The sequence below is a fragment of the Hibiscus syriacus genome, unplaced genomic scaffold, assembly GCF_006381635.1.
Source record: "Hibiscus syriacus cultivar Baekdansim isolate YM2019G1 unplaced genomic scaffold, ASM638163v2 tig00001644_pilon, whole genome shotgun sequence".
Classification (NCBI taxonomy): domain Eukaryota; kingdom Viridiplantae; phylum Streptophyta; class Magnoliopsida; order Malvales; family Malvaceae; genus Hibiscus; species Hibiscus syriacus.
The window spans coordinates 5,147,923-5,173,585 of NW_024061878.1; the positions used below are offsets into that span (position 1 = coordinate 5,147,923).

The 25,663-nt window shown below is 35.8% G+C and overlaps 1 protein-coding gene across 1 annotated transcript; it reads left to right on the forward strand.

Annotated features, from left to right (window-relative positions):
• The first annotated feature begins 898 nt into the window (after positions 1-898).
• Positions 899-5,356, forward strand: LOC120129531 (transcription factor TGA9-like). Its single transcript, XM_039146999.1, has 12 exons — positions 899-1,285; positions 1,368-1,465; positions 1,665-1,750; positions 1,872-2,036; positions 2,778-2,816; positions 2,894-2,953; positions 3,037-3,114; positions 3,230-3,278; positions 3,583-3,854; positions 3,939-4,160; positions 4,975-5,117; positions 5,188-5,356. Exons 1-12 carry the CDS (start codon positions 1,230-1,232, stop codon positions 5,270-5,272), a joined length of 1,353 nt encoding a protein of 450 aa, XP_039002930.1. The 5' UTR covers positions 899-1,229; the 3' UTR covers positions 5,273-5,356.
• The last annotated feature ends 20,307 nt before the right edge of the window (positions 5,357-25,663 follow it).

A 25,663-nucleotide genomic window follows, 5' to 3' on the forward strand; every position in this document is an offset into this window, starting at 1 on the left:
ATATATATATGGGACATGATCCTCTTACACAATGTAAAACTAAAAGTTTTAGTTTTACATAGATTTATGTCCCTATATACATTATGCAAGTGGATCTTAACCCTATATACAGGGATGGACCGGGGGCAGTCTTCTCCTGAAAATTTAAATTATCATATATTTTAAATTTTTCTATGTATTTCCCATTGAAAATATATTTCACCCCCTAGAATTTTAGTTCGCCCCATAAGTTTAAGTTTGTCACCCAACATAAAATCATGCGATTATAACTTTTAATAATTGAGAGACTCAACAAAGTAACGCTATATAGTCGGAAAATCATTTATATATTTTACCCTATAATTATTTACAATTAAATTTAAATAAAAAATCAAATAACTCGAATCGATTCAAATTTTATAAATTTAACTCGAAAATATTTTAAATAAAATTTTAATTTTAAAATAAGACTCGTAAACTCAATTAATTTAAATGTTTAAGTCAACTTGACCGAATTCTCAGGGCTTATTTGCTCATGTAAAGCGCGTGGGAACAAATTTCCCCATATAAGACTCTCATCATATTATTTCTTGATCATTGTTACAATATTAAAGTGAGGACTCTAGGAACACTGTGTGACTTTAATTTTTCTGATGGAAGATGCATGTATTACCACGTATCTTTAGTTTTTCCAAGATTAAAAACACATAACATTCTTAGAATCTTCAACTAGAGACTCCATGCAATGTTAAAATCTTTTAAAAATACTATGACAATTGCCCTACTCTTGAAAATAATGCTTGAGATGGATTATACTGAGAAATTTCTTTTTAAAAGACATTATTTTAACCATTATCCTAATTCTTCTGAGTCCCTATCCCACATTCAGAAAAGACATAGCTCGAAGAGAGAGGTTTGGGCCCGAGGGACAAGATTTTGTGTAGCATGAGTGGAGTTTCTGATATGAACACTGTAACAATTGTGTTGTAATCAATCAGGTTGGTTTCTTCACGTTGAAGTAGAGACAGAAAGTAGAGGAAAGAGACAGCCATGAAAGGATCAAAAGTTCTGCAAGGACAGAAGAAGATTTATCTGACAAAAAGGCTGCTCCCCCTTTATCTTGTTTCTACTTAGATCCCCCACCTTTCACCACCAAGCTTTCATCTTTTTTCTTTCTGCAACAAAACATGTCTTGTTTTAGCTATGCCTGGTTTGGGCAATGGTCTTAAACTACCCTAAACAAGTCTTGCATGGCGAACCATCATCTTCCTTACGAAAACGGGATGAATGTTTCCACAAGTTTCATGTCTGTAATTTTCAATTCAATCCTCATTCTTTTTTCTTCTTCCAAAAATGACCTTTTTTTTAATTTGTTTTCTGTGTTCCAGCAACCAAGAAGAGCCTGCCTTTGATTTTCGAGAGCTAGAAGAAGCCATTGTTATGCAAGGAATGAAATCAAGAGATGAAGAAGAAGAAGCTAAAGCAAGTAAAGATCTTTTTTTCACTTAATTTTTTTTGTGACGTTTGCTAAAAGCACTTGATTGGTGTGAACCTACAAACATAGAAATCTTCACCTGGCATGCCTACCAGTTCTTTACTCGCTCCATAACTGTATAAAAAGAGAAGATATTGCTTGTGGCTTTGAAAAAATCCTCTGAGATTTTGCTTTTCGGGATTCTCTGCAGCTTTATTAACAGCAGGCAGAACTGCAGCGGGAGCTGGTTTGAAGATGTTCCCTACTTGGCCTATGAGATTTCACCAAACCCCTATTGTATAGTACCCGAATCCATTTTTTTACCATTGTTTGACCATGTATTTGGATTAAAAAAAGAGTTTTTTACAGTGGACCAGTTCTATAAAAAAAGGTGTTTTTTTGTTCGTTCTGAATCCAGGGAAGTTCAAAATCAGGAGGAGAAAGTACGCATTCTTCTTCTTCTTCGTATCATCAAGCTTTTGACCAACACCATCTACATCAACAACAACAAGAGATGGCAAGTGATCCTTCAACAAAACTGATTCAATCATCAGAAGCCATTGCAAAATCTCACCAAGACAAGGTCCTTAAAACTGCAGTTCATCATGTTTAAATTAGTAATTTAACCCCCCTCCCCCCCTCCCCCCCCCCTCCCCCACCCACAGTTTTTCTTTTAAGCATCCCAACAACTCAGGAAATTATAAAGTTGGTATCAGTTTTTGTCATTATTACAGTTTTGATCCTCTTTTTTCCATTCTATGATCAAAGACCGTCAGAAAATCAAAAGGGTACAGAGTTTTTCTGATTCCTGAACGATTTTCTAGTGAATATCTGACATGAACAGCGAGATAAAGCTGCAGACTTTGAAAAGCAAAGAGAATCTTATATATTCATATATACATATATTAGTCTGTTTTTTGTCACTATAAAAGTATGACTTCAGTCGGTAGCCAAATACATGTAATTCACAGACACAATGGTTGATTTTAATGATTTCTGCTACCTGTATAACGTTCCTGAATACCAATTAGAAGAACAAGTCTCAAATCACCATCAGGAATCTGGAACTCTTCCCAGAAATTTTGTGAGCGCTCTATGTTCTTTCAGAAGTTATATTTTTTTATTATCATAATTTCGTTTTAAAAGAAACAAGAGCGAAATGCTCTCATTTTCCTGACCAACTTCTTGTCTGTGCTTGATAAGAATCTTTTAAATCACCAACCACTTCCCTTTCTTTTATTTAATATAATCAAATACGAAAATGGGCATCAATTCACCTCATTAAACATCTGCAAATACATATCCTTTGTTTCTGATGTTGCAGAAAAAGGCCTCAACTTCTGAGAAACAGCTTGATGCCAAGGTTTTCTTTTTTCCTTTTGGTTTCTTCCTCAATAAAAAAGAAACCTTTTTGAGTTAAAATTGTTTTTTTTTTGGCAGACACAGAGGCGTTTAGCTCAAAACAGAGAAGCTGCACGGAAAAGCCGTCTTAGAAAGAAGGTAACATCAAAATATTACATACAAAAGGGGGGAAAAACACTTGCATGTAGTTTCTTACGTGTACATAACAATGTTTAAAACAGGCATATGTTCAACAACTGGAATCAAGTAGAATAAAGCTAACTCAACTTGAACAAGAACTTCAGAGAGCAGGATCTCAGGTTTTCTTTTATCTTTCTTATCATTATTCATCAAAATAAATATCGTTTAATTTCAATATATATATATATATATATTCTTTTTTATACTTAGAATTTTGGGTTTTGTCTGTAATAGGGAGTTCTATTGGCAAGTAATGGAGGTGCTGTTGGAAATATGAACTCTGGTAAGTTTCTAAGCAAAGAAAATTGACGTTGCAATATCATAATAAATAGTAAAATTTTTCATTCCAGGCAATGAACGCTTTGACAAACCAAAAGTACCCCCCAAAATGTATTTGAAAGGGTAGTTGGTTATCCAGATCGACGATTTGTGTTAGGGTGTTAAGTTTTGGAATTGATATTAGAAATTTAAGGATATAAAATTATATTATCGTCAGAAAATATAAAAAAGATACTGGAAATTTAAAATTTTCAGAGTGCGACCCCAAGTGTAATTTGTTGAATGATTGATTTGGGATGTTGATGTAGAGGTGGAAATATGTGACATGGAATACGCAAGATGGTTAGAAGAAGATGAGAGGCATATGTCGGACCTTCGAACCGGATTACAGTCCAACCTCTCCGACTCCGACCTTCGATTAATCGTCGACGCTTACATTTCCCATTACGATGAAATCTTCCGGTTGAAAGGAATGGCTGCCAAATTTGATGTTTTTCACCTTTTAACCGGAATGTGGACCACTCCGGCGGAGCGATGCTTCCTTTGGATGGGCGGTTTTAGGCCGTCTGAGCTCATCAAGGTTTTCAAATCTTCCGAAATGACATCACTTGTTTTCATCTTTCAATGCGTCATCCCATTGGTCTTAAACTAAATGTTTTCTCAGATGTTAATATCACAATTGGACCCGCTAACGGAACAGCAACTGGTGGGGATTTACAGCCTCCAGCATTCGTCGCAGCAGGCGGAAGAGGCACTCACTCAAGGCCTGGAACAGCTCCAGCAGTCTCTAATCGAAACGGTTGCTGGCAGTCTGGTCGTCGACGGAATGCAACAAATGGCCACTGCCTTAAACAAGCTCGCCAATCTTGAAGGCTTCGTTCGCCAGGTAACATTTTCAAGTACAATTGTCTTAAATAGAACGTTACTATCTAGTCTACTCTATGACAAATCCATAAATATTTTTTTTAAAGTGAGCATACATATGGTAACAACATAATTTTTTTTAAATAGAATGAGTACAAATAAAATTTCAAAGTAGACACCGACCGTAAAATAAGTAACTAATTGAAAAAAACTCAAATTTTAAGGTGAGGACTAAAAATTTCAAGGTGGACACCATCAATAAAATAAATAACTAATCGAAAAATTTCAGATTTCAAGGTGAGCACCTCGCCCTCGCTGATCCGTGGCTACGCCAGTCTACTTCATATCATTTTGTTGTCTATTGTATGATTAATCTTGTTTTGCGCCGCAATTTTATGAAAGGTAAACATTATTAATTTTAACCTATGATATCCTACTACCATGTTGCTTATAAATCCTGGAATTGGACAATATATTATAATATTTACGGCGTACCAGTTGAATTATGATGGATTTCGTGTTTGACCATTAATGTTAACATGGCGCATATTCAACTTTATAATATATAAATTGTATGCATTTGCCACGTCCACGGCCATGCCTCGTTGGTTTCTATTTTATTCATCAACCATCATTTTATTGGGTGAATTTGATGTCATGACTTTGATGGTTTATGTTTATCTATGAATGTTCCTTTCAAAAGGTGGTTTGATAATGATATCTGTTGAAAGAATAACCCTAGCTAACTTCAACCGTTGATGAAAAATTCTTAATTTTTGTATATGATAATCAGTATTTGATCTATATTCGTAAATAACGTGTATGTTGTAATGTAGGCTGACAATTTGAGGCAGCAAACCCTACACCAACTGCCCCGGATACTAACAGTCCGACAGGCGGCACGGTGTTTTCTCGTCATCGGAGAATACTACGGACGGTTACGAGCGCTTAGTTCTCTTTGGGCGTCCCGTCCTCGAGGGTAACGTCTTTTATTATTTTATGAATTTAATATTTGAATTTGGATGTGAAAATATGTGCATATGATGTAGGAGGTTGATGGGTGAGGAACAGTCATGGCAAACGACAGAGTCGCCAATGGTACAACCATCACAGAGCCAATTCTCACACTTTTGATGATTTAACAAAAGAGAAAAAGAAAAGGAAAAACAACTAATAGGCTGTCAGTCAGCACTGAAATCAGCTATATGTTAACGTTAATTCTGTACGTAATTTTTAAAATAATATATGCAGTCATGCAAATTGGCTATATATGTGGGTTATATATTTCATCAAAGCTGCATTTTGAGTTCAGAGGAGATTGGACTTTCCTTTATTTTTTCTAATTCTTTTATATTATCATTTCATTTATCTGAGGGTAAACTACTCCCATGGTAATTAATGTTTGAGTAAGTTTTCGTTTTCATCACTAATGTTTCAAAAGTTATAAATCAATCACTAACGTTATCGTTTATTATAAATTGATCATTCGCCGTTAACAGGCGTGGCGGAAAACAAGAAGTTTACTTAGATGGTATAATTACACAAATAGTTTATGTTATTTATATATTTTTTCAATTTGATCTTAGTTTTAATATATTTAAAATATATTTATTTTTAATTCTTATAAATAATGATATATTTTTATACAAAATAATTAAATGTTTAATTCAATGGCTTTAAAAAAAGGAAATCAAAAATTTAAAATTAGTTATAAAAACAAAAAAAATTAATTTTTTTAATTTTAGGGTAAACTATTTTTAAACTTACTCAAGACTTGTCATTAATGTATTTTTTTTCACTTCATTTTTTTCTATTTTTATTTTGTTTAATTCATTTTTTTCTTCTTCTTCTCACACTTATCTGTCGTCAAATTTGACATTGAAAGATGATTCGTAATTTTAAAATGAAGGAGGAAATTATGTTAATTAAAAAAAAGTCCAAATTGAGATGAAATTAAGCGTTTCTATAGCTGTTTTGTAAGCTTTTGCATGTGTTGTTTAGTTTACTTGCATTGTTACTAGTCTTTGAGGCCGGCCATGCAAGCTAGTAATTGGCTTATCTTTGAATGTTCTTACAGTACCTGTCGTAACCTGTCATTAATAAAGTTAATATTCAAAATTCCAAGAATCTGAAAACAATCAATCAAGAAACGCCATCAAAATATTGAACTTAGATTTTTTTTTTCGTTTACCCTTCCAATTCAGTTTTTACCCTGATTAATTTGGATCATCTTGTACCGCACACATGATTTCATAGGATAAGTGTCTCAACAAAAATTTTCTACATACATAAATACTCTAATTCGAGACATGCTCAAACGATATCAAACTACTTACCGCTTGAACCAATCTCATTGATAAGAAATATATTTTATTTTTATCTTAACTATAAAAAATATTTTTTATTTTAATTTTATAATATTATTGTAGATACGTGTTTTCGTCCCATTGCACATATTATGTGTTACATTTACAATATATATATATATTATAATAAACATATATTATATATTTATTATTTATTTTATTACATTTTTTAGGACCAACAATTTGGTGTCCAAGGCCAAGCAATACATTTTAAACAAGCAGTCCAGCAGTGGATCCAAAGTAGCTATCCAACAGAAACTCAAACTGGGACCGCTTGTGCTCGACCCCGACCAGTAAGCTAGGGTTTCCAGAACCCTAGTGTTCCTTTTGGCGCTACACTCCCCCCTACCGAAGATCCCTCCTCACGCCTCACGCAACCAACGCCGATTTCCTCGGCACCACGGCGATGTGTGACACAGAATCAACCAATAGACAAATTTAGTGCAACTAGGACTCCTAAAAATAGGATTTTTTGCTACCATAAATTAATGTAAAAATCACACAGAAAATGACACACTACTCACACAAGAGAATAGCCACAAGCAATCACAGGAAAATACGAGCAAAACCGAAGTATTTTTGTAGAAATTTTGAAAGGAAATATCAAATAAAAAGGTATTTTTTACCTTGTTCGCCTTGTCTTCAGTTGCATGTTCATTTCTCTTCACTTTCTAGTCGAAAAAACCCAAATCGGCTGATGAAAAAAGGGAAGGGGTTTCGAAACTTCTTTTCTAGATCTACTCTCCCCCGAGACGATTTTTTAAAAAACTATTTTGGTTTTTGAAGAAGAGGTTTAAGGAGCTTTCGAAAAAAATAATTTTTTTTATGTTTCTCCACCGATGAACGGCGGCCGACCACCAGTTTCTGGAAACTACGGTGGTTGTTCTTCAAGAGTGAAGAACACTCGAGAGAAATATAAGAAGGGGTTTGAGTTTGAAAATGAAAAATGATTTTTTAGCCAAATATTTGACATTTATATCAACCAGCGACTCGACTTATGGACCTAAAAGATCCGCGTGTTTTACCGATAAAACGGGATAGTCGCGTTTCAATCCTCCTTATTTTCTAAATGTGAGTTTTTGGCCCTTTAAATCAATTTTGACCCCAAATTTCTTTTAAAATTGACCCTTGGTTTGTTTTTTTTCTTTCAATTCGGTCCCTTCACATTTTAATTTTTATTTATTTGTATACTATATTTTATTATATATATATATATATATATATATATATATATATATATATATATATTATATTTTATTTTTTTCTTTGTCTTTGCCTTTTTTATCTCTTTTTTTATTTATTTTATCATTTTATTTTATTCTTATTTTTATTTATTTATTTATTATATGTATATTATTATTTTATTTATTTCTATTTTCGTTTATTTTTCCTTTTATTTCTTTTATTTTTTCTCTTTATTTTTTTTATTTTTTTTATCTCATTTCTTTATTTCATTTGTTTTTTATTTTCTTTGTTTTATTTTCTTTATTTTCATTATTTTCATTAGCTTTTTTTTCTAACACGTTTCTCGACTTTTTAAGGGTACACTCCATCAGAGGTAAGTAATTTGAATCATATTTTTACCTTTTAATTTAAACTTTCAATTTTCTTAATTAAAGACAACTGGAAATTAATTAGTACCGAAATGACATTTTAAGGGTGCTAATCATTCCTTGATTGTAATTGACTCCCGAATCCGACATATCTTTGGTAAGACGCATATCAAGTAAGAAATTACGATGTCCGATCTACCCATTTTTAATCTTTAAAATAAATTATCGGTGGCGACTCAAACCATTTCATTTAAGTCGGAGCTCAATTCCGGGCCACCCGAAAGACAACTCCGATAGCTTGGCGACTCCGCTGGGGACAGGTAAGCGAGTTGGGTTAAGGTAATTTCCAGTTGTCTTTTAATGAAAAGGGTAAGTTTAAATTTTAATGTAACTTTAAGATCCTTATTACTTACTTTTGATTATTTGTTTCAAATAAATAGTTGTACTGACAGTTTCTTTCAATGATTTCAGCCTTTAAAGTTTTTTTCCATCTAAGGCTCTATACCCGAGCTCCAAACTGGTTTTAAATGAGGGTGAAAGCGACGCTCTCGTGAGAATTTATTCTTCGTATGGGCCTAGCAAGTAACCTTCAGGATTCATATACCTTATATTTTCGTGTGAATTTATTCTCCGTATAGGCATAAGGGAATGTATCATCTCGAGTTTAACTTAGTCCATATAAGCTTGTAATGGGCTTAGGACTAAGGGTCTGACAAGCCCAATGGGGCACCAGCAAGGAGAACTCGGGTACCTTTTTTATAACCTAAACCAGGAGACTATAGAGAATTAGTGCCTACCCTAAAACCCCATTTAAAAACCTATGATGTTTTTTACCCTAACCATTTAGTTTGCTTTTCTTTCCACTTTTTACTTTCATTATTATTATTTTTATCTTACTAACACTTTTCTTTTATGTTTGTCTTTTTAGCATTTGCATCATAAAAAGAGGCTATTGATCCGTAAAAAAGGTGTTTGTTATACACAAATAATTTGCATTAATGGACAAAGGGGTTGTAATGCAATAGATTAAAAACGCCGAGGTACAACTATGGTCCAAGAAGACTCAGAAAGAGAAGGGAGACAATCTTCAAGGAAGTTCTGTGTCAGAACTGGTCAGCTATACCTCTGTTAGACTAAAGCAGAACTATGTCCCAGAGCTACGAAGCATTTGGGAAAGTTGGAAGGGTGAACCGGAAATATAAGTTCAACCAGCGGTATGGTGATATCACACTCCTACTCTATTTCAAGATAGATGAGCCCTTAATCAGAGCCTTGATTCAATTCTGGAATCCAAGGTACAATTGCTTCACCTTTAACTGGAAGGACATGGTACCCACGATTTAAGAGTAGACTACACTGCTATACTGCAAAAACATCAGATTGGAGCGAGCCTATATCAAGTATATCAAAAGTCAGCCCTTCAAAAATAGGTTGGAAAAAGTTGTGGGAGTAGATGAGAAGTGGGTAACTGACCGAACTCAATGTAGAGGTAGTGGGGAAGGAATTCCTTGGTTTGACATTAAGCAACTAATGAAGGATCACCCTGATAAATGGAATGCTATAAATCTTTTTGCACTAGGTCTTTACGGTTTGATTATATTCCCGAAGACTTTGGGGTGCATGGAACTGTTTGAACAACTCCAGAGGCGAGTAAATCCAGCACCGACAATCTTAGCTGAGACCTTCCGCTCTCTCAACCATTGCAGAAAAACTGGAAAACTAACGGGATTGCCTACCGCCGATTCAGCACCACTTATTCACCTTTGGGTGAATTAATCACTCTGAAATGGCATGAAGATGCCTCAAAGGAAAAATGGTTGAAAGTCTTAATACATCTTCAGGACCGGGATATTGCCTGGAGAGCCCCTTGGTTGACCCACAGTGATATTATCTTCCATTGTGGGGATTTAGACACTATGACCATACTTGAACTATGGGGAGGAGTAGGGTATTCTCCGCTTATGGCACTTCGACAGTATGGGGCACGATAGTTTGTCCCAGTAACATATGGACTATTTAGATAAGAGTTTGTATACCATGGTGACAACTATAAGAAAAAGGTCAAGGGAGTAGCTGAGTCGTGGAAGAAAGTGTTTCGAATAGATGTTGTGGTTTCCAAGGACATGTTCACTCCGGACTATGTGGAGTGGCGAAGGTTAAGGAAAAATGACAATATCCCTGTGCCAGATCATGAGGACACCCGAACTATTGAAGAGCATCTTAAGCATGTTCCTTTCGAGCTAGAGATAATAAAGGAAGAATTTGAAGCTGTGAAAAATGACTTGAAGTAGAGAATAAGGAAACTCGAGGCTGAACGCTACCAGTGGAAATTATATGCCGATACTCAAAAAGATCAGGCAGATAAGCTAGAGAAAGAACATAAGAATGTTCATTATGAGTTTGAGGACTTAAGAAAGAGGTACTAAGAGCAAGTCGAGAATAATTCCAATCTGAAAAGGACTTCTGAGTACTGGAATGGCGAAACTAACATCCTGAAAAGAAAGTTTAAAGGGCATGATGAAGGAGAGACTCTGAAAGAATAGCTAAAGACTGCTCAGAGGCGTTTAATAGACAGTCTACATCAGAACAAACACTTGAGAATCCAGGTAACTGACTTAGAGAAGTCTCTTCAGAAACAACAAGAGTGGGATGGAAAAACCATAGTTGAGTTAGAGGCCATTGTGGATGGATTCAAGAAGCAAGCAAGCAAGCTTCAGATAGTTCCCTTTGATGGATGGTTACAGTGGCATTTCTGTTGGGAGCAAGCTCAACAAAGGGTGAAGGCTAGAGATGTAGTCATCCGTGACTTCTTGGAGCAAGTACAGAAGGTGGCTCGTTATTTGTATGGCTTAGCAAGGGAAGCCGGATGTACCTCTAGATTGTTTTTATGTCTCTTAAAAGATAAAACACTTTTGTTTAAATAAGGATTATTTATAATAACATACACTTTTTTAGATCAATGCCTCTAAATTACATACATCATGCATTTCATACTTTGCATTTTTATTTTCCATGTTTATTTTTCTATTTTCCATGCTTTTACATTCATATTAACTAACAAAACATGTCTCATCAGAAGAAAGAACAAACACCAAGTTTACCTCAACAAGTTCTAGACATGTATCATCCACACAACATTAGAACAAAGAAAAGACAAATGGAGGCTAAAATCGCTCAACTCGAGAAGAATATGTTGAAATTACAGAGAGAATTGGAAGATAAGATAACTCAGAACAGTCAGAATACCCTAGATACCATCACAAAGAACCAAGAGTCCTTGGTCGAACAGATCGTGGCCAAGTTATCGGGTTTACAACAAGAAAGTGCACCAGGGGTAGGTTCGTCTAAGGGGGTAACTATACCACCAACCCCACAAGTGGTTATCTCACCCGAGATCTTACCCGGACTGCAAGGGGACTTATCGACAGTAAAAGGGAAAGCCTCATTTGTTACAAAGATACAAACTTCTACAACCAACCCTAACAATCAACCGGATGATTACCATATCCCGGATTTTAATGAGGAAGAAAAATCGAAAAAGATGGAAGAAAAAAATTAAAATGCTGGAAAACCATATGAAAGTGGTCAAAGGGGACCATGATTACTATGGAGTGTATGGATTAAAACTTAGCCTGATCCCGGATTTGGTGCTTCCATTTTAAAGTCCCCGAATTTAAGAAATTTGATAGAAATAATTACCCCTCAGCCATCATCACTATGTTATGTCGGAAGATGACAATATATGTGGGAAATGATCAACTCATGAGTCATTGCTTCCAGGAGAGCTTGTCTGGTTCAGCTATCCGATGGTACAATCAGCTGAACCGATCTCATATCAAGATATGGAAAGACTTAGCCAAGTTTTTATTGGAGCAGTACAAGCATATTAATGATATGAGACCAGACCGAGTTATGCTGCAAAGCCTGGAAAAGAAGCATAACGAGAGTTTCTGACAGTATGCATAGAGATAAAGGGATTTGGCTGTGTAGGTTCATCCACATTTGGATGAAAAGGAAACCAGGAAGCTTTTTGTACAGACCCTGAAGCCTCTTTAATTCGGGCACCTGGTCGCGATCACATCAAAAAGCTTTTTAGACTTAGTTATGGCAGGAGAGATGATTGAGCTGGCCATAAAGCAAGGCAAAATAGAGGGGGGGGGGGAATCAAGCAAGAAACCTCCCATGAAGAACAAAGACAGAGAGATCAACAACGTCAGCACCTATAATGCCAACAAAGGTGTTACGATCTCAAGCACGAAAACAACTGCAGTTGTACCGTCAGGTACTTCTAGACAAAATCAGAGAGAACCGAGAAAGGAAAAGGAAAATGAGCAATTCGATCCTATTCCCTTGTCGTACAAGGAATTATACCAACAACTCTTTGACACTCGCGTGGTGTCACCTTACCCTATGGAGCCAATGAAGCCCCCTTACCCCAGATGGTATAACGAGAATGCTCAATACGAATACCATGGTGGTGTGACGGGGCACGCGATCGAAAATTACCTCGCGTTCAAGAGGCTTGTGCAATGAATGCACAACAAGAATTGGGTCCATTTAAATGCGAAGCATAAAACATTGCACAAAATCCCTTACCCTAATCATAAGGAGACTGTGATTAATGCAGTCACTACAAAGTAGAGAATGAGAATCAAAAATGATTTTTCGGAAGTAAAATCTCCTTTGGCTTGGGTATGGAGCCAAATGGTAAAGGCAGGGCTTCTCGCACCACAGTCAGATACAATAAGGAATGGAGATGGTAACCACTGTTGTTACCATAATAAAGAGGGGTATGAGGTGTAAGATTGCCCAGAATTCAAAGCGTTAGTCCAGCTCATGATGGGATAGGAAGAAGCTGGAGTTTTATGAAGAAGTTCGAGATTCTCAGGAAGCGGACGCTTGAGCTACTGGAGATTCATCTGAGAGGAAGTACGGTAGGGGTAGTCCTTTGATAATTACCCCTAAAGCAAAGACAACAACAACGACGCAAGTGAAGGTGGTGATCACAGCACCTTGACCTTTTCATTACAAGGACAATCGACAAGTGCCATAGAAGTATGAATGTTAGGTGAGCGCTTCAAGAGAATACGATAGCAAAGTGGGGGAAGAGACCACTTGAACCTTTCAAGGAGGATGTGCTAGCTATCAACGAGCCCATAAAGGAGGAAGAAGCTAAAGAGTTCCTCAAATTCTTGAAGCACATCAAATACGACATTGTAGAGTAGTTGCATAGCTTACCAATGTGCACTTCAATGTTAACACTATTGTTGAACTCGGAGGCACACCGAGAGGCACCTTTGAAGGTCCTGAATCAGATGTTCGTGCCACAAACATACCAGTCAGTAAGATGGATCGACTGATAAATAACATTCAAGCCGATACTCTCATCTCGTTTTCAGATGATGAGATTCCATCTAGAGGAAGAGGCTGAACTAAGACATTACACATCACTACGCATTGTAAGGGGCATGCCTTACCAAGTGTGTTGATCGACAACGGGTCAACCCTTGATGTAATACCTTTAGTCACATTGAAGAGGTTACCGATGGATACCTCTCATATGAGAACCTTCCAAATCGTGGTCCGAGCATTTGATGGGACCAAGAGAGAGGTAGTTGGTAAGATTAAGGTGCCATTAACCATCAGATCTACCACTTATAATGTTGAGTTCTTAGTATGGATATCATGCTTTCTTACAACTGTCTTTTGGGAAGGCCTTGTATCCATCAAGTTGGTGCAGTACCTTCCACGCTGCATCAAAAAGTCAAGTTCGTTATCGATGAAGCCCAGGTGATTATAAACGCCGAAGAAGATATTGTGGCAAGTGTGACCACAGATGCTCCACACATCAAGGTAGATGATGAGGTGGTAGAATGTTCATTCCGCTCCTTAGAATTTGTGAATGCCACATTTGTGGCAAAAGAAATGAGGATTCCTAAACCCCTGTTTTCCAAGTGTACCAGAATGGAGATCAGACAGACTTTGGGAAGAAGTGTCAAGACCAGAAGAGGGTTCGAGAAGCTGCTGCAAGGAATGATTAATCCAGTAATTCCTATTTCAAAGTTCGATCAGTTTGGGCTTGGTTTTTAGCACAGTCACCAAGAAAAGGGGAAGGAAATTTAGAAAAACCGGGAAACAAAAATGGCCAGGTTAACTGCAGGTGAATTCCAACGGGAACCCCTGATGTTCCCACATCTTTACGATACATTCAAGTCAGGTGGTTATGTGTTTAAGACCACCTCATCAGATTTGGAAGCATTTCTAAAAGATTTAAGCATCAACGCCATAGTCACATATGATGCTGACGACGCATATAGATCCAGAATCTACCCTCTGCCACCTGGGTCTATGCTTAGCAACTGGTTGACGGAAGAATTGTATGTGATTTACAAATATCTTTCAGAGTAATATTCGAACTATCCCTATTTTCCTATACCCGGGGCAATAGGTGATCTTTTGTAAGGGTGAATAAATATTGATTTTAAATTCAATAAAATATGCATTTTCTTCCATGGCAAACAAGTTTTCTTATTTCATTTGTTTTGAATTCATTTTTTTTTTATATTTTTCATTTCAATACTCCATCTTATTCTCGTTCGAACTTAATTCTCAGCTGTTCCGTGTGGAATATTTTTCTCTCACGCATACACATTTTCATTTTCCTTCAGGTCCCACGATAACGATAATGCAGACACTGATGATCATGATCTGAAAGTGGATTTTGAATCGACCATTTGTCTCGTATAATTTGATGAATTCGACAATGGAGTGGAATGCAACTTACCTACCAAATTGTTAAGAATGGTAGAAAGAGAAGCAAACAAATACTGCCACATGCAGAAAATATCAAAATCTTGAATTTGGGCACCGAAGAGGAGAAAAATGAGGTCAAAATCAGCACAACTCTTTCAGTTGAGGCAATAAAAAACTTGGTAATCTTACTTCAAGAATACAGAGATGTGTCCGCATGGTCGTATCAAGACATGTCGGGGCTAGACACATATATGATAGTCCACAAACTGCCAATCAAACCAGAATACAAACCCGTGCAGCAAAAGTTAAGGAGAATGCGACCCAAAATGCTCCTTAAGATCAAAGAAGAGGTGAAGAAGCAATTCGATGTCGGTTTTCTTCAAGTGGCTAAGTATCCGGAGTGAGTGACTAACATAGTGCTAGTTCCAAAGAAAGACGAGAAAGTGCGTATGTGTGTTGACTAACGGGACCTTAACAAGGCAAACCCTAAAGATAACTTCCCTCTACCACACATTGATACATTGGTGGATAATACAACCGGGAACACTTTCTTTTCATTTATGGACAGATTCTCGGGATATAATCAGATCAAGATGCATCCTAAAGACATTGAAAAGACCATGTTTGTCGCAAAGTGGGGAACTTTCTGCTACAAAGTGATGCCCTTCAGATTGAAGAATTCTGGGGTAACGTATCAAAGAGCTATGGTAACCCTATTCTATGACATGATACATAAAGAGATCGAGGTCTACGTCGATGACATAATTATCAATGCACAAACCGAGAATGAACATGTCGAGAATCTGAGAAAGCTCTTCCACAGACTAAGAAAGTTCCAGTTGAGACTGAACCCTAGTAAATGCACCTTCGGGGTAACATTTGAAAAGCTGTTAGGCTTCGTGGTCAGCAAGAAAGGCATCGAGTTTGATCCTGATAAAGTTAAGGCTATCCAAAATCTATATCCTCCATAAACACAAAAAGAAGTTCGCATTTTTCTGGGCAGATTGAATTATATAGCACAGTTCATATCTCAGTTAACCGACAAGTGTGACCCAATATTTCGTCTTCTCCGGAAGAACAATCCTGGAGCATGGGATGACAACTATCAAATTACATTCAAAAAAGTAAAGGAGTACTTATCTTACACTCCTATCCTAATGTCCCCCATCCTAGGTAAGCCTCTATTCTTGTATTTATCCATATTTGAGAATTCGATGGGCTGTGTACTGGGTCAACATGATGAATCCAGAAGGAAGGAAATGACCATCTACTACTTGAGCAAGAAGTTCACCGATTGTGAGGTCAGATACCTACCCATCGAAAAAGTTTGACGTGCTGTAGTCTGGGCTACACAAAGACTCTGACAATACATGTTGTATCACACCACTTGGCTGATCTCCAAGTTAGATCCACTAAAGTACATGATGGGTGTGCCTACTCTCTCCGGAAGGTCAGCTCGATGGCAGATACTCTAATCTGAATTTGACATCGAATATGTAAGCCAGAAAGCCATAAAAGGTAGTGCCATATCAAATTTCTTGGCAAGCAAAACCGATGAAGATTACGAATAGCTGGATTTTGACTTCCCTGAAGAAAACTTGATGGTCATATCCTTAGAAGAAGCAAGTACTTCCATAGACAGTTCTTGGAGAATGCATTTTAATGGTGCATCAAATGCATTAGGACATGACATCTGGGCCATACTGGTCTCCCCAGAAGGGAATCATCATCCATTCACTAGCAGACTGAATTTCAGTTACACCAACAATATTTAAGAATATGAGGCTTGTGTTTTGGGAATTCGAGCTACAATGGGACAAAATATAAAGACCTTGCAAGTATATAGAGATTAAACCTTAGTAATCTATCAGCTTCGTGAAGAATGGGAAACCAAAGATGTAAAGATGGTGGAGTACAGAAAACTAATACTTGATCTACACGAAGAATTTGATGAAGTCACCTTCTACTATGTGCCTAGGGAAGAGAATCAAATGGCTGACGCTTTAGCTACCTTAGCAGCCACATTCAAGGCTGGTGGGGAATCTAAAATGATGTCAATTGACATGCATTCATATGAGTACCTGGCTTATTGTTACCAAATCGAGGATGTAAAAGACATTAAGCCTTGATACCACGACATTCTGCAATACATCAAGAATCGAAGTTATCCAGAGGAAGCCACTGAAACCGATAAAAGAACCATTAGAAGGATGGTAGCTGGATATGTCATTGACGGGGAGGTATTGTAAAAGAAAAGCCATGATCAAGTCCTGTTAAGGTGTAAAGATATAAAAGAGGCTAAAATGATAGTGAAAGAAATACATGACGAAGTTTATGGAACATATGCAAATGGGCATATGATGTCAAGACAAATAATGAGATGCAGATTTTTTTTCCACACTAGAAAGCGACTGCATCAACTCTGCTAGAAGATGCCATAAATGTCAAATTTACGGAGATGAAATAAATGTTCCACCTCATCCACTTCACGTGATGACATCATCATGGCCTTTCTCTATGTGGGACATGTATGTTATCGGGTAAATACATCTGACGGCTTCGAATGGTTACCAGTTCATTCTCGTGACAATTGATTATTTCACGAAATGGGTAGAGGCTGCATCATATGCCAGTGTCACTCAGTCCACTATTTGTAAGTTTTTGAAGAAAAAAATCATATGTCGGTATGGTTTACCAGAAAGGATCAATACCGATAATGCTACAAACTTGAACAATAAAATGATGGATGTTGCTTGTAAGCATCATCATCCTTAGTCCGAAGATGAACAGAGCAGTAGAAGTAGTAATAAGAACATCAAGAATATAGTGAAAAAAAGACTGAAACCTACAAGGCATTGCACGATAAACTACCTTTCACTTTGTTTGCTTACCAAACCTCGGTACAAACTTCGGTACAAACTTTGACTGAGATAACCCCATTTTCATTAGCATATAGGATGGAAGCAGTGCTTTCCATTGAGGTAGAAATTCTGTCACTCCGGGTCTTGTCAGAAGTCCAACTGGATGATTCAGTATGGGTGTAATCCCTATATGATCAACTGAACCTGATAGATTAAAAGAGTTTGAAAGCCATTCATCATGGTCAAATCTATCAAAGACGAATGATTGGGGTGTAATCCCTATATGATCAACTGAACCTGATAGATTAAAAGAGTTTGAAAGCCATTCATCATGGTCAAATCTATCAAAGACGAATGATTGGAGCACATAACAAGAAGGTGTACCCAAGAGTATTCCATGAAGGAGATCTGGTGCTTAAGAGAATTTGGCCAATTCAAAAAGACTTCAAAGGAAAATGGATGACAAATTGGGAAGGACTCTATGTCGTGAAAAAGGTCTTCTCCGGAGGAGCACTTGTCCTGACTGAAATGGACAGACCTGAACTGCCAAATCCCGTCAATTCAGATGAAGTCAATAAATACTTCGCTTAAGATGAAAACCTGAGAGGGCGTCCTAGGTCGAAAAAGAAAAAAAAAGAAAAGAGAAAAAGAGAAAAAACATTTAGGGCGAAAACCCGAAAGGGCGCCCCTAAATTAAAAAAAGAAAAAAGAGAAAAAACGTTTAGGGTGAAAACTCGAAAGGGCACCCTAATTTGAAAAAAAAGAAAAAGAAAAAGAAATAAGGTGGGTTTATGATGAAAACCCGCAAAGGTCGTCTTGAAACCAAGGATGGGTCCAAATTGAAAACCCAAAAGGGAGATTTAGATATTGATTCAAGAAAGGTCCCTAGTTCAGACAATAAAGCATCCCGACATCCGAATCTTTCACAGACTTAACGAGTCGAAGAAAGGTTGCACTCTCTTGAATGTTGTCGTATCTTTGAAGATTCCTTTAAAAATGCTACGTTCAAAGTCATCTAATGATATATCAGCTCAAGAGTGCCCACGTTATTGAGATCTAAGACATTCATTCACACTTCGTTATATATTCATTTTCCAGAATGTTTGCCATGTATTGTTTATTTTTTTCCCTATATGAAAAAAGATGATCATTTCTCTAAGCCAATTCTTTTCAAGCATCTTGTGTTGAATTTAAACTTAATGATTTATTCATTCCTAAAAATATAATTGCATATTACTGTACAATGATTTTTGAAAAGTACAGGTACTCGGAAGCCGATCAAGGCTCATGCACTATACTTGAGATGGTAGAGAATCATTTCCTAAATCAAGAATAAAAAATAAAACCTGCACATCAGATTTAAACATTTTAAGAATTCAAGATCGGGAATCAGAACTTCAAGATTCCAAGATCAAGAGTCAATAAGACAGCAAACCGGAGATCGAGATTTCTCTCAAGAGCCCAAAACAACATATTTTACATATGCATTTTAGGCACACCTAAGAGCATTGTATCCATAGCATTGCATATATGCATAACTTTGTAGGTTCTAGTTAGAGTCAATTTCAACTTCGCAGTGAACGATATTGGACTCGAAAAGATGCAACTTACACAAGATTTGATTTCAACTTCACAACGAAGGATATCCAACTTAAAGTCAATTCGGTGAAACAATACTTGGATTTCAACTTCACAACGAAGGATATCTAACTCAAAGCCAATTTGGTGAAACAATACAACACAAGATTGAATTTCAACTTCACAACAAAGGATATCCAACTTAAAGTCAATTCGGTGAAGCAGTACTTGGATTTCAACTTCACAACAAAGGATATCCAACTCAAAGCAGATTTGGTGAACCACAAGATTGGATTTCAACTTTACAAAGAAATATATCCAACTCAAAGCTCAACTTCACAACGAAGGAGCCATCCACGATTTCAACTTCACGATGAATGATATCGTGCCTAACGGATCGACTTAATTTCAAATCAAATGAGCCATTTATAACAGGGGTTTATTCTCCAGCCAAATACAACATAAATCAAAGGCGATAAGAGTTATCTATCAACAAACACTGTCGAGTTCGATATCATTCAGCTCGAAGACATATTCAACGCAAGGTAGTAGCAAGGAACTACTTTCCAGTCAAAATTTTCACACCGAAGTCTTTAAGCCGAGAAGAAGACCAAGGTCAAGAATGGCAACAAGTAGCCATTTTCTAATTTTTCCTATGATTTGAACTTCACAATGAAGGATATCGTACCCAAAAGATTGATCTAACTTCACGACGAATGAGTCATTTACATTGCAACACCGAAGCCTTCAGGTTAAGTTTCAGCTTCACGACGAAGTGTCTTGGGCTAGAAGGCAATCCAGGAGCTACTTGTCAAAGCTTTGAGTTCAATTTCAACTTCACGGCGAATGATATCGTACTCAGAATTTTATAGTTCAACTGAACCTCTCGATGAGGGAGCCATTTCATGATTAAATCCAAACTGACAAACCAATCTTAATGTCGGATTCCAACTCTACGACAGAGGACATTCGATATGGACAAAATTTGTGTGTTTTAATCTTTGCTCTATTTTTGTTACACGATAATGAGCAGGCAGACACGTGATTTTATCTCATTGCATATATTATGTGTTACATTTACAATATATATATATATATATATATATATATATATATATATTATAATAAACATATATTATATATTTATTATTTATTTTATTACATTTTTCAGGACCAACAATTTGGTGATCCAGGCCCAGTAGTACATTTTAAACAAGCAGCCCAGTAGTGGATCCAAAGCAGCTATCTAACAGCAACCCAAACCGAGATCTCTTGTGCCTGAACTGGACCAGTAAGCTAGGTTTTCCAAAACCCTAGTGTTCCTTTTGGCGTCGTAATTCCCCCACCGAAGAGCCCTCCTCACGCGTCACGGAACCAACGCCAATTTCCTCGGCACAACGACGACGTGTGACACAGAATTAACCAACAAACAAGTTTAGTGCAACTAGGACTCCTAAAAATAGGATTTTTTGCTACTATAAATTAATGTAAAAATCACACAGAAAAGGACACACTACTCACGCAAGAGAATACACACAAGCAATCACATGAAAATACGAGCAAAACCGAAGCATTTTTGTAGAAATTTCGAAAGAAAATATCAAATAAAAAGGTTTTTTTACCTTGTTCGCCTTGTCTTCACTTGCATGTTCATTTCTCTTCACTTTCTAGCCGGAAAAAACCAAATCGGTCGATGAAAAAGGGAAGGGGTTTCAAAACTTCTTTTCTAAATTTACTCTCCCCCGATGCGATTTTAAAAAAAACTATTTTGGTTTTCGAAGAAGGGGTTTAAGGAGCTTTCGAAAAAAAAAATTTTTATGTTTATCCACCGATGAACGGCGACCGACGTCGATCAACGGCAGCCGGTGAGGCGACGGACCACCGGTTTCTGAAAACCACGGTGGTTTTTCTTCAAGAGTGAAAAATAATCTAGAGAAATATAAGAAAGGGTTTGAGTTTAAAAATGAAAAAAATGAATTTTTTAGCCAAATATTTGACCATTATATCGACCCGCGACCTGACCCATGTACCTAAAAGGTTTGCGTGTTTTACCGATAAAAGGGGATAATCGTGTTTCAATCCCCTTATTTTCTAAATATGTGTTTTCGGCTCTTTAAATCAATTTTAACCTCGAATTTCTTTTAAAATTGACACCTGATTTGTTTTTTCTTTCAATTCGATCCCTTTATATTTTAATTTTTTATTATTTTTTATTTTTATTTATTTAATTACTATATTTTATTACATATATATATATATATATATATATTTACTATTTTTTTATTTTTTTCTTTGTCTTTGCCTTTTTTTATCTCCTTTATATTTATTTTATCCTTTTATTTTATTATTGTTTTTATTTATTTATTTATTATATGTATATTATTATTTTCTTTATTTTATATTTTCCTTTTTTTTTATTTTTATTTCTTTTATTTTTTATCTTATTTTATTTATTTTATTTACTTTATTTTTTTCTGTTTATTTTTTTATTTTCTTTATCTCATTTTTTTATCTCATTTGTTTTTTTATTATTTTCCTTATTTTCCTTTATTTATTTTATTTATTTTGATTACCTTTTTTTATAACACGTTTCTCGACTTTTTAAGGGCACACTTTCAAATATATCAGAGGTAAGTAATTTGGATCATATTTTTACCTTTTAATTTAAACTTCAATTTTCTAAATTAAAGACAACTGAAAATTAATTAGTACCGAAAGGGCAGTTCAAGGGTGCTAATCCTTCATTGACTATAACCGACTCCTGAATCCAACATATCTTTGGTAAGACGTAGATCATGTAAGAAATTACAGTGTCCGATCAACCCATTTTTAATCTTTAAAATAAATGATCGGTGGCGACTCAAACCATTCCATTCAAGTTGAAGCCCAATTCCGTGCCCACCCGAAAGACGGCTCCGACAATTATATGAATAAAATTGAAATATTTAAGTTAATATAAAAAATATTTAATAATAAGAATTTAAGATTATATTAGAAAATAAGATATATAAAATATGTAGTCTAATTTGAACCAAAAAATGAACTTGGCCTAGTGTGGTTGGGCTTCTCTTCTCCCTCAAGGGTTGCTGGTTCGAATGCCATGTCCCCTTTTACCATTCTTAATTTCTTTCCACCAGAGGTTGATTGGTGGAAACTAAATATATTCAATTAAAATAAATTAAATCCTCTAATCAGATTGCGACACGTGTTATGATATTTGAAATTAGTGACACGTGGAATGATCTGATTCGAACATTAAATTTATTTTAATTTATTAAAATTAGGACCAAATTGGGAAAAAATGGTTTATTTTAATATTAACAAGGAAAAAGAAAGACTCTAAAATTAAAATTTCAAATAAGACCAAACCAGGGCACAATAACCATCAACTCTAACGATGTTCAAAATTGGTTACGCGAATTCTTGGGTACCTAAACTATGGGGTACTCGATTTTTAAAATAGTATATTTGTTGATCTATCTTGGCAAGTTAAGTTCGAGTATCTGTTAGTCAGGTATCTTAAAATCCGAGTATCTATATTTTTGGGTTACAAATACTCTCTCTCTCTCTCTCTCTCTCTCTCTCTCTATATATATATATATATATAATTCATACACAAAGTAAGTGGTTTAAAGTTAGTTATATATGTATATATATATCGATCGTGATTTTTTTTAAATCTATTGATAAATTAATAAAAATCTTTTTAAAAAATTTAGAACTTAAAAATGCTTAATAAAAATCTATAAAGAATTTAAGGATTTATATTTAATTTCAAGTTAAAATATTAAGGAACCTAAAATAAAAGTATATATATACTATCGGTTGGGTTGAATATCCTATTATAGAAAATTTTGACTCAGACCTAGCCCAATTATCCGAGAAAAATCATAGGTCAAGTACCCGAATCAATCAAATAATTTTTTTAAAGAACCACCTAATCTTTTTGGGTTTAGATCGACGAGTCAATGACTAAATCGGATATTTTTAAATACCCCTACTTTAACCCAGACAACAAACAAACGATTATGACATTTTCACGGGGGCAATAACCATCAACCCTTGAACACAAAATCCTTCTTAACTTCCTCAAAATCGAGCTTCCCCACCGCTATCTCTAACCCTAAACCCTCATTGGAAATATTTTACATATGGAAAATGGGAAATCATGACAGTAATCATCCTTAACCCCCTAAACCCTCGCCAGTAACCACCTCTTTGTTTTATATTTTTCTCCATAAACAAAGATTTCACTTTTAAGCTTTAAGCACTGTTGTTCCTTAAGTATTCCTTTAAATCCGAACTAGTCTTCATAGAATTGGGGAAAGACAAAGTTCACTCTGTCATGAATCATTTTTACTTCTCAATTTTCTCGTATTTTTTACAGAAAACAATAAAGTATGGATCATATCAAAATAGAAAATTACAAAAAAAAAAAAAAAAAACACACAGAGATAAAGAAAGAAAATTAAAGCAGCTAATGCAAATCCAACAACTTTTCGTCTACGAGTCTCCTTAAAATTTCTATTTTCCAAATACCCATTAATCAAAACATTGTAAATAACAACAGTTGACCTCCCATAGATCAATTTCTTCATGGAATAGAAAAGGGGTTCCATCTAAGAGCAAGAGAAGATACTTGGAGAGCAAGGGCAAGGGTTTGCGGCTATGAAAGAGAAGAAAATGACGCGGGGAGAAACGGTAGGAGGAATCCAAAGAGTGAGCCATCCAAAGGAAAGCAGAATGATCGTGGCGAAAAGTGTCGTCAGACAGTGGGAGCCCAAGAGAAGTTATGGAAGTTGAAGTGGGTGAAAGTGGTGTGGCGGTGGAGCTTGATTTTGAGGAAGTCAAGAAGGATTTTGGGATTAAGGGTTGATGGTTATTGGCATGGCCATTTGTCTGCTGTTGGAATAGTTATCGCCACAGAATAGCGGTGGTTACTGGCGTTGTCGGAAGGCTGCAGGGGTGTGGCTGGTAACCTTTGATCGTGGGTTGGATAGTTTTCCATTAGGGTAAATGAAGTTGGATGATATTATTTAGGGCGTTATTATATAAAAACACCTCCAAAAAAAATTATTTATTGGAATAGTAACTCCCAAATAATATTATTTAAAAAAATACTTCCAAACTGCATACGCAGGACTATCACACGTCCTACAAAACGCGTGTCAAGGCCCCGTGTGCTATAAGGCGTGAGACTCCTCTAACGTGGAAATACTTTTCAGATAATTCAATTTAATATTTCAGAAAAAAGACTTCGAGTTTTGCGTAACGCGAGGTTCTCGAGATATTAAAATGTCTCATCAATTTATCATGGGTGGTATTTAATAGTCCTCACGTTCTGTAGAATGCAAATTATATAGATTTCAGCCCAAATAACAAGTGTTTATAGGCACATTCGAGAGGTATTTCGGATAGTTAATCTAAAAAAAATTGTAATATTCAAGATTAGAGGCGTAATGTTGGAATTTATCATTCAGTTGAGGCCAATATCGACACATACAAGATATTGTAAGCGGGTTAAAAATCGCGTTAAAAATGGTTTCAAAACTTGTTTTGCTAATGAAGCAAGAGCTAAAATGGGATTGATAGGCATATTCGAAGGGTATTTTTGGGTAGTTAATTTGAAATTTTTCGTAATTTATAAGTTTAGAGGTGTAGTATTGTAACTATCTTTCAATTGAGGGTAATATCGGCACATATAAGACATTGTAAGTGGGTTAAAAATCGCATTCAAAATGGTTCCAAAGCTTGGTTTTATGAATGAAGAAGAAGCTAAAATGGCTTGATAGGCTTGTTCGGGGAGTATTTTTAGGAAGTTAAGATGAATTTTTTTTAATTTATAAGATTAGAGGTGTAGTAGTACTTATGTTTCAATTGATGCTAGTATCGACACATATGAGACATTCTAAGTGGTGTAAAAATCGCGTTGAAAATGATTCGAAACAAAAAAATTGAAAACTAACGAATATATATTTTTAATTACAAAAGTAGTACAATGAAAAAGCAAAATAAGTTTGATGGAACAAGAAATCTCCCGAGAATTTTCTTGAATTCTATGCACGAGGAAAGCCCTTGGTTCTCGAATGAAGGTAAGACATTAGTCATATCACCGTCACAAGTGATAAGAAATGATAAGTTTCTCAAAAAGCCCATGTTACTCGTGTTGAAGAATATTTATGACAAAGATGAGTTTGATGGAATAAGAATAAGGCATAAAAATGGAATTCAGAACCAAAGCCACGAATGCAATAACATCAAACACCCTCTAGTTCCATGTTTGTTCGGATTAACAACCATGATTAATGCCTCCAGAAGAGGATGCCTTTTTAGAAACAATAAGTTTCTCGAGAAGGCTAGGTTACTTGTGTTGAAGAAGGTTCATGAGAAAGGTGGTTTTGATGAAACAAGAAG

What these genes read in the sequence shown, in the direction of transcription:
- LOC120129531 (XM_039146999.1), top strand. Translation starts at nt 1,230, where the DNA reads ATGGCGAACCATCATCTTCCTTACGAAAACGGGATGAATGTTTCCACA. An exon ending in TGTTGGAAATATGAACTCTG is followed by an intron (nt 3,279 to 3,582) that starts GTAAGTTTCTAA and finishes ATGTTGATGTAG; the next exon opens with AGGTGGAAATATGTGACATG. An exon ending in TGGGCGTCCCGTCCTCGAGG is followed by an intron (nt 5,118 to 5,187) that starts GTAACGTCTTTT and finishes CATATGATGTAG; the next exon opens with GAGGTTGATGGGTGAGGAAC.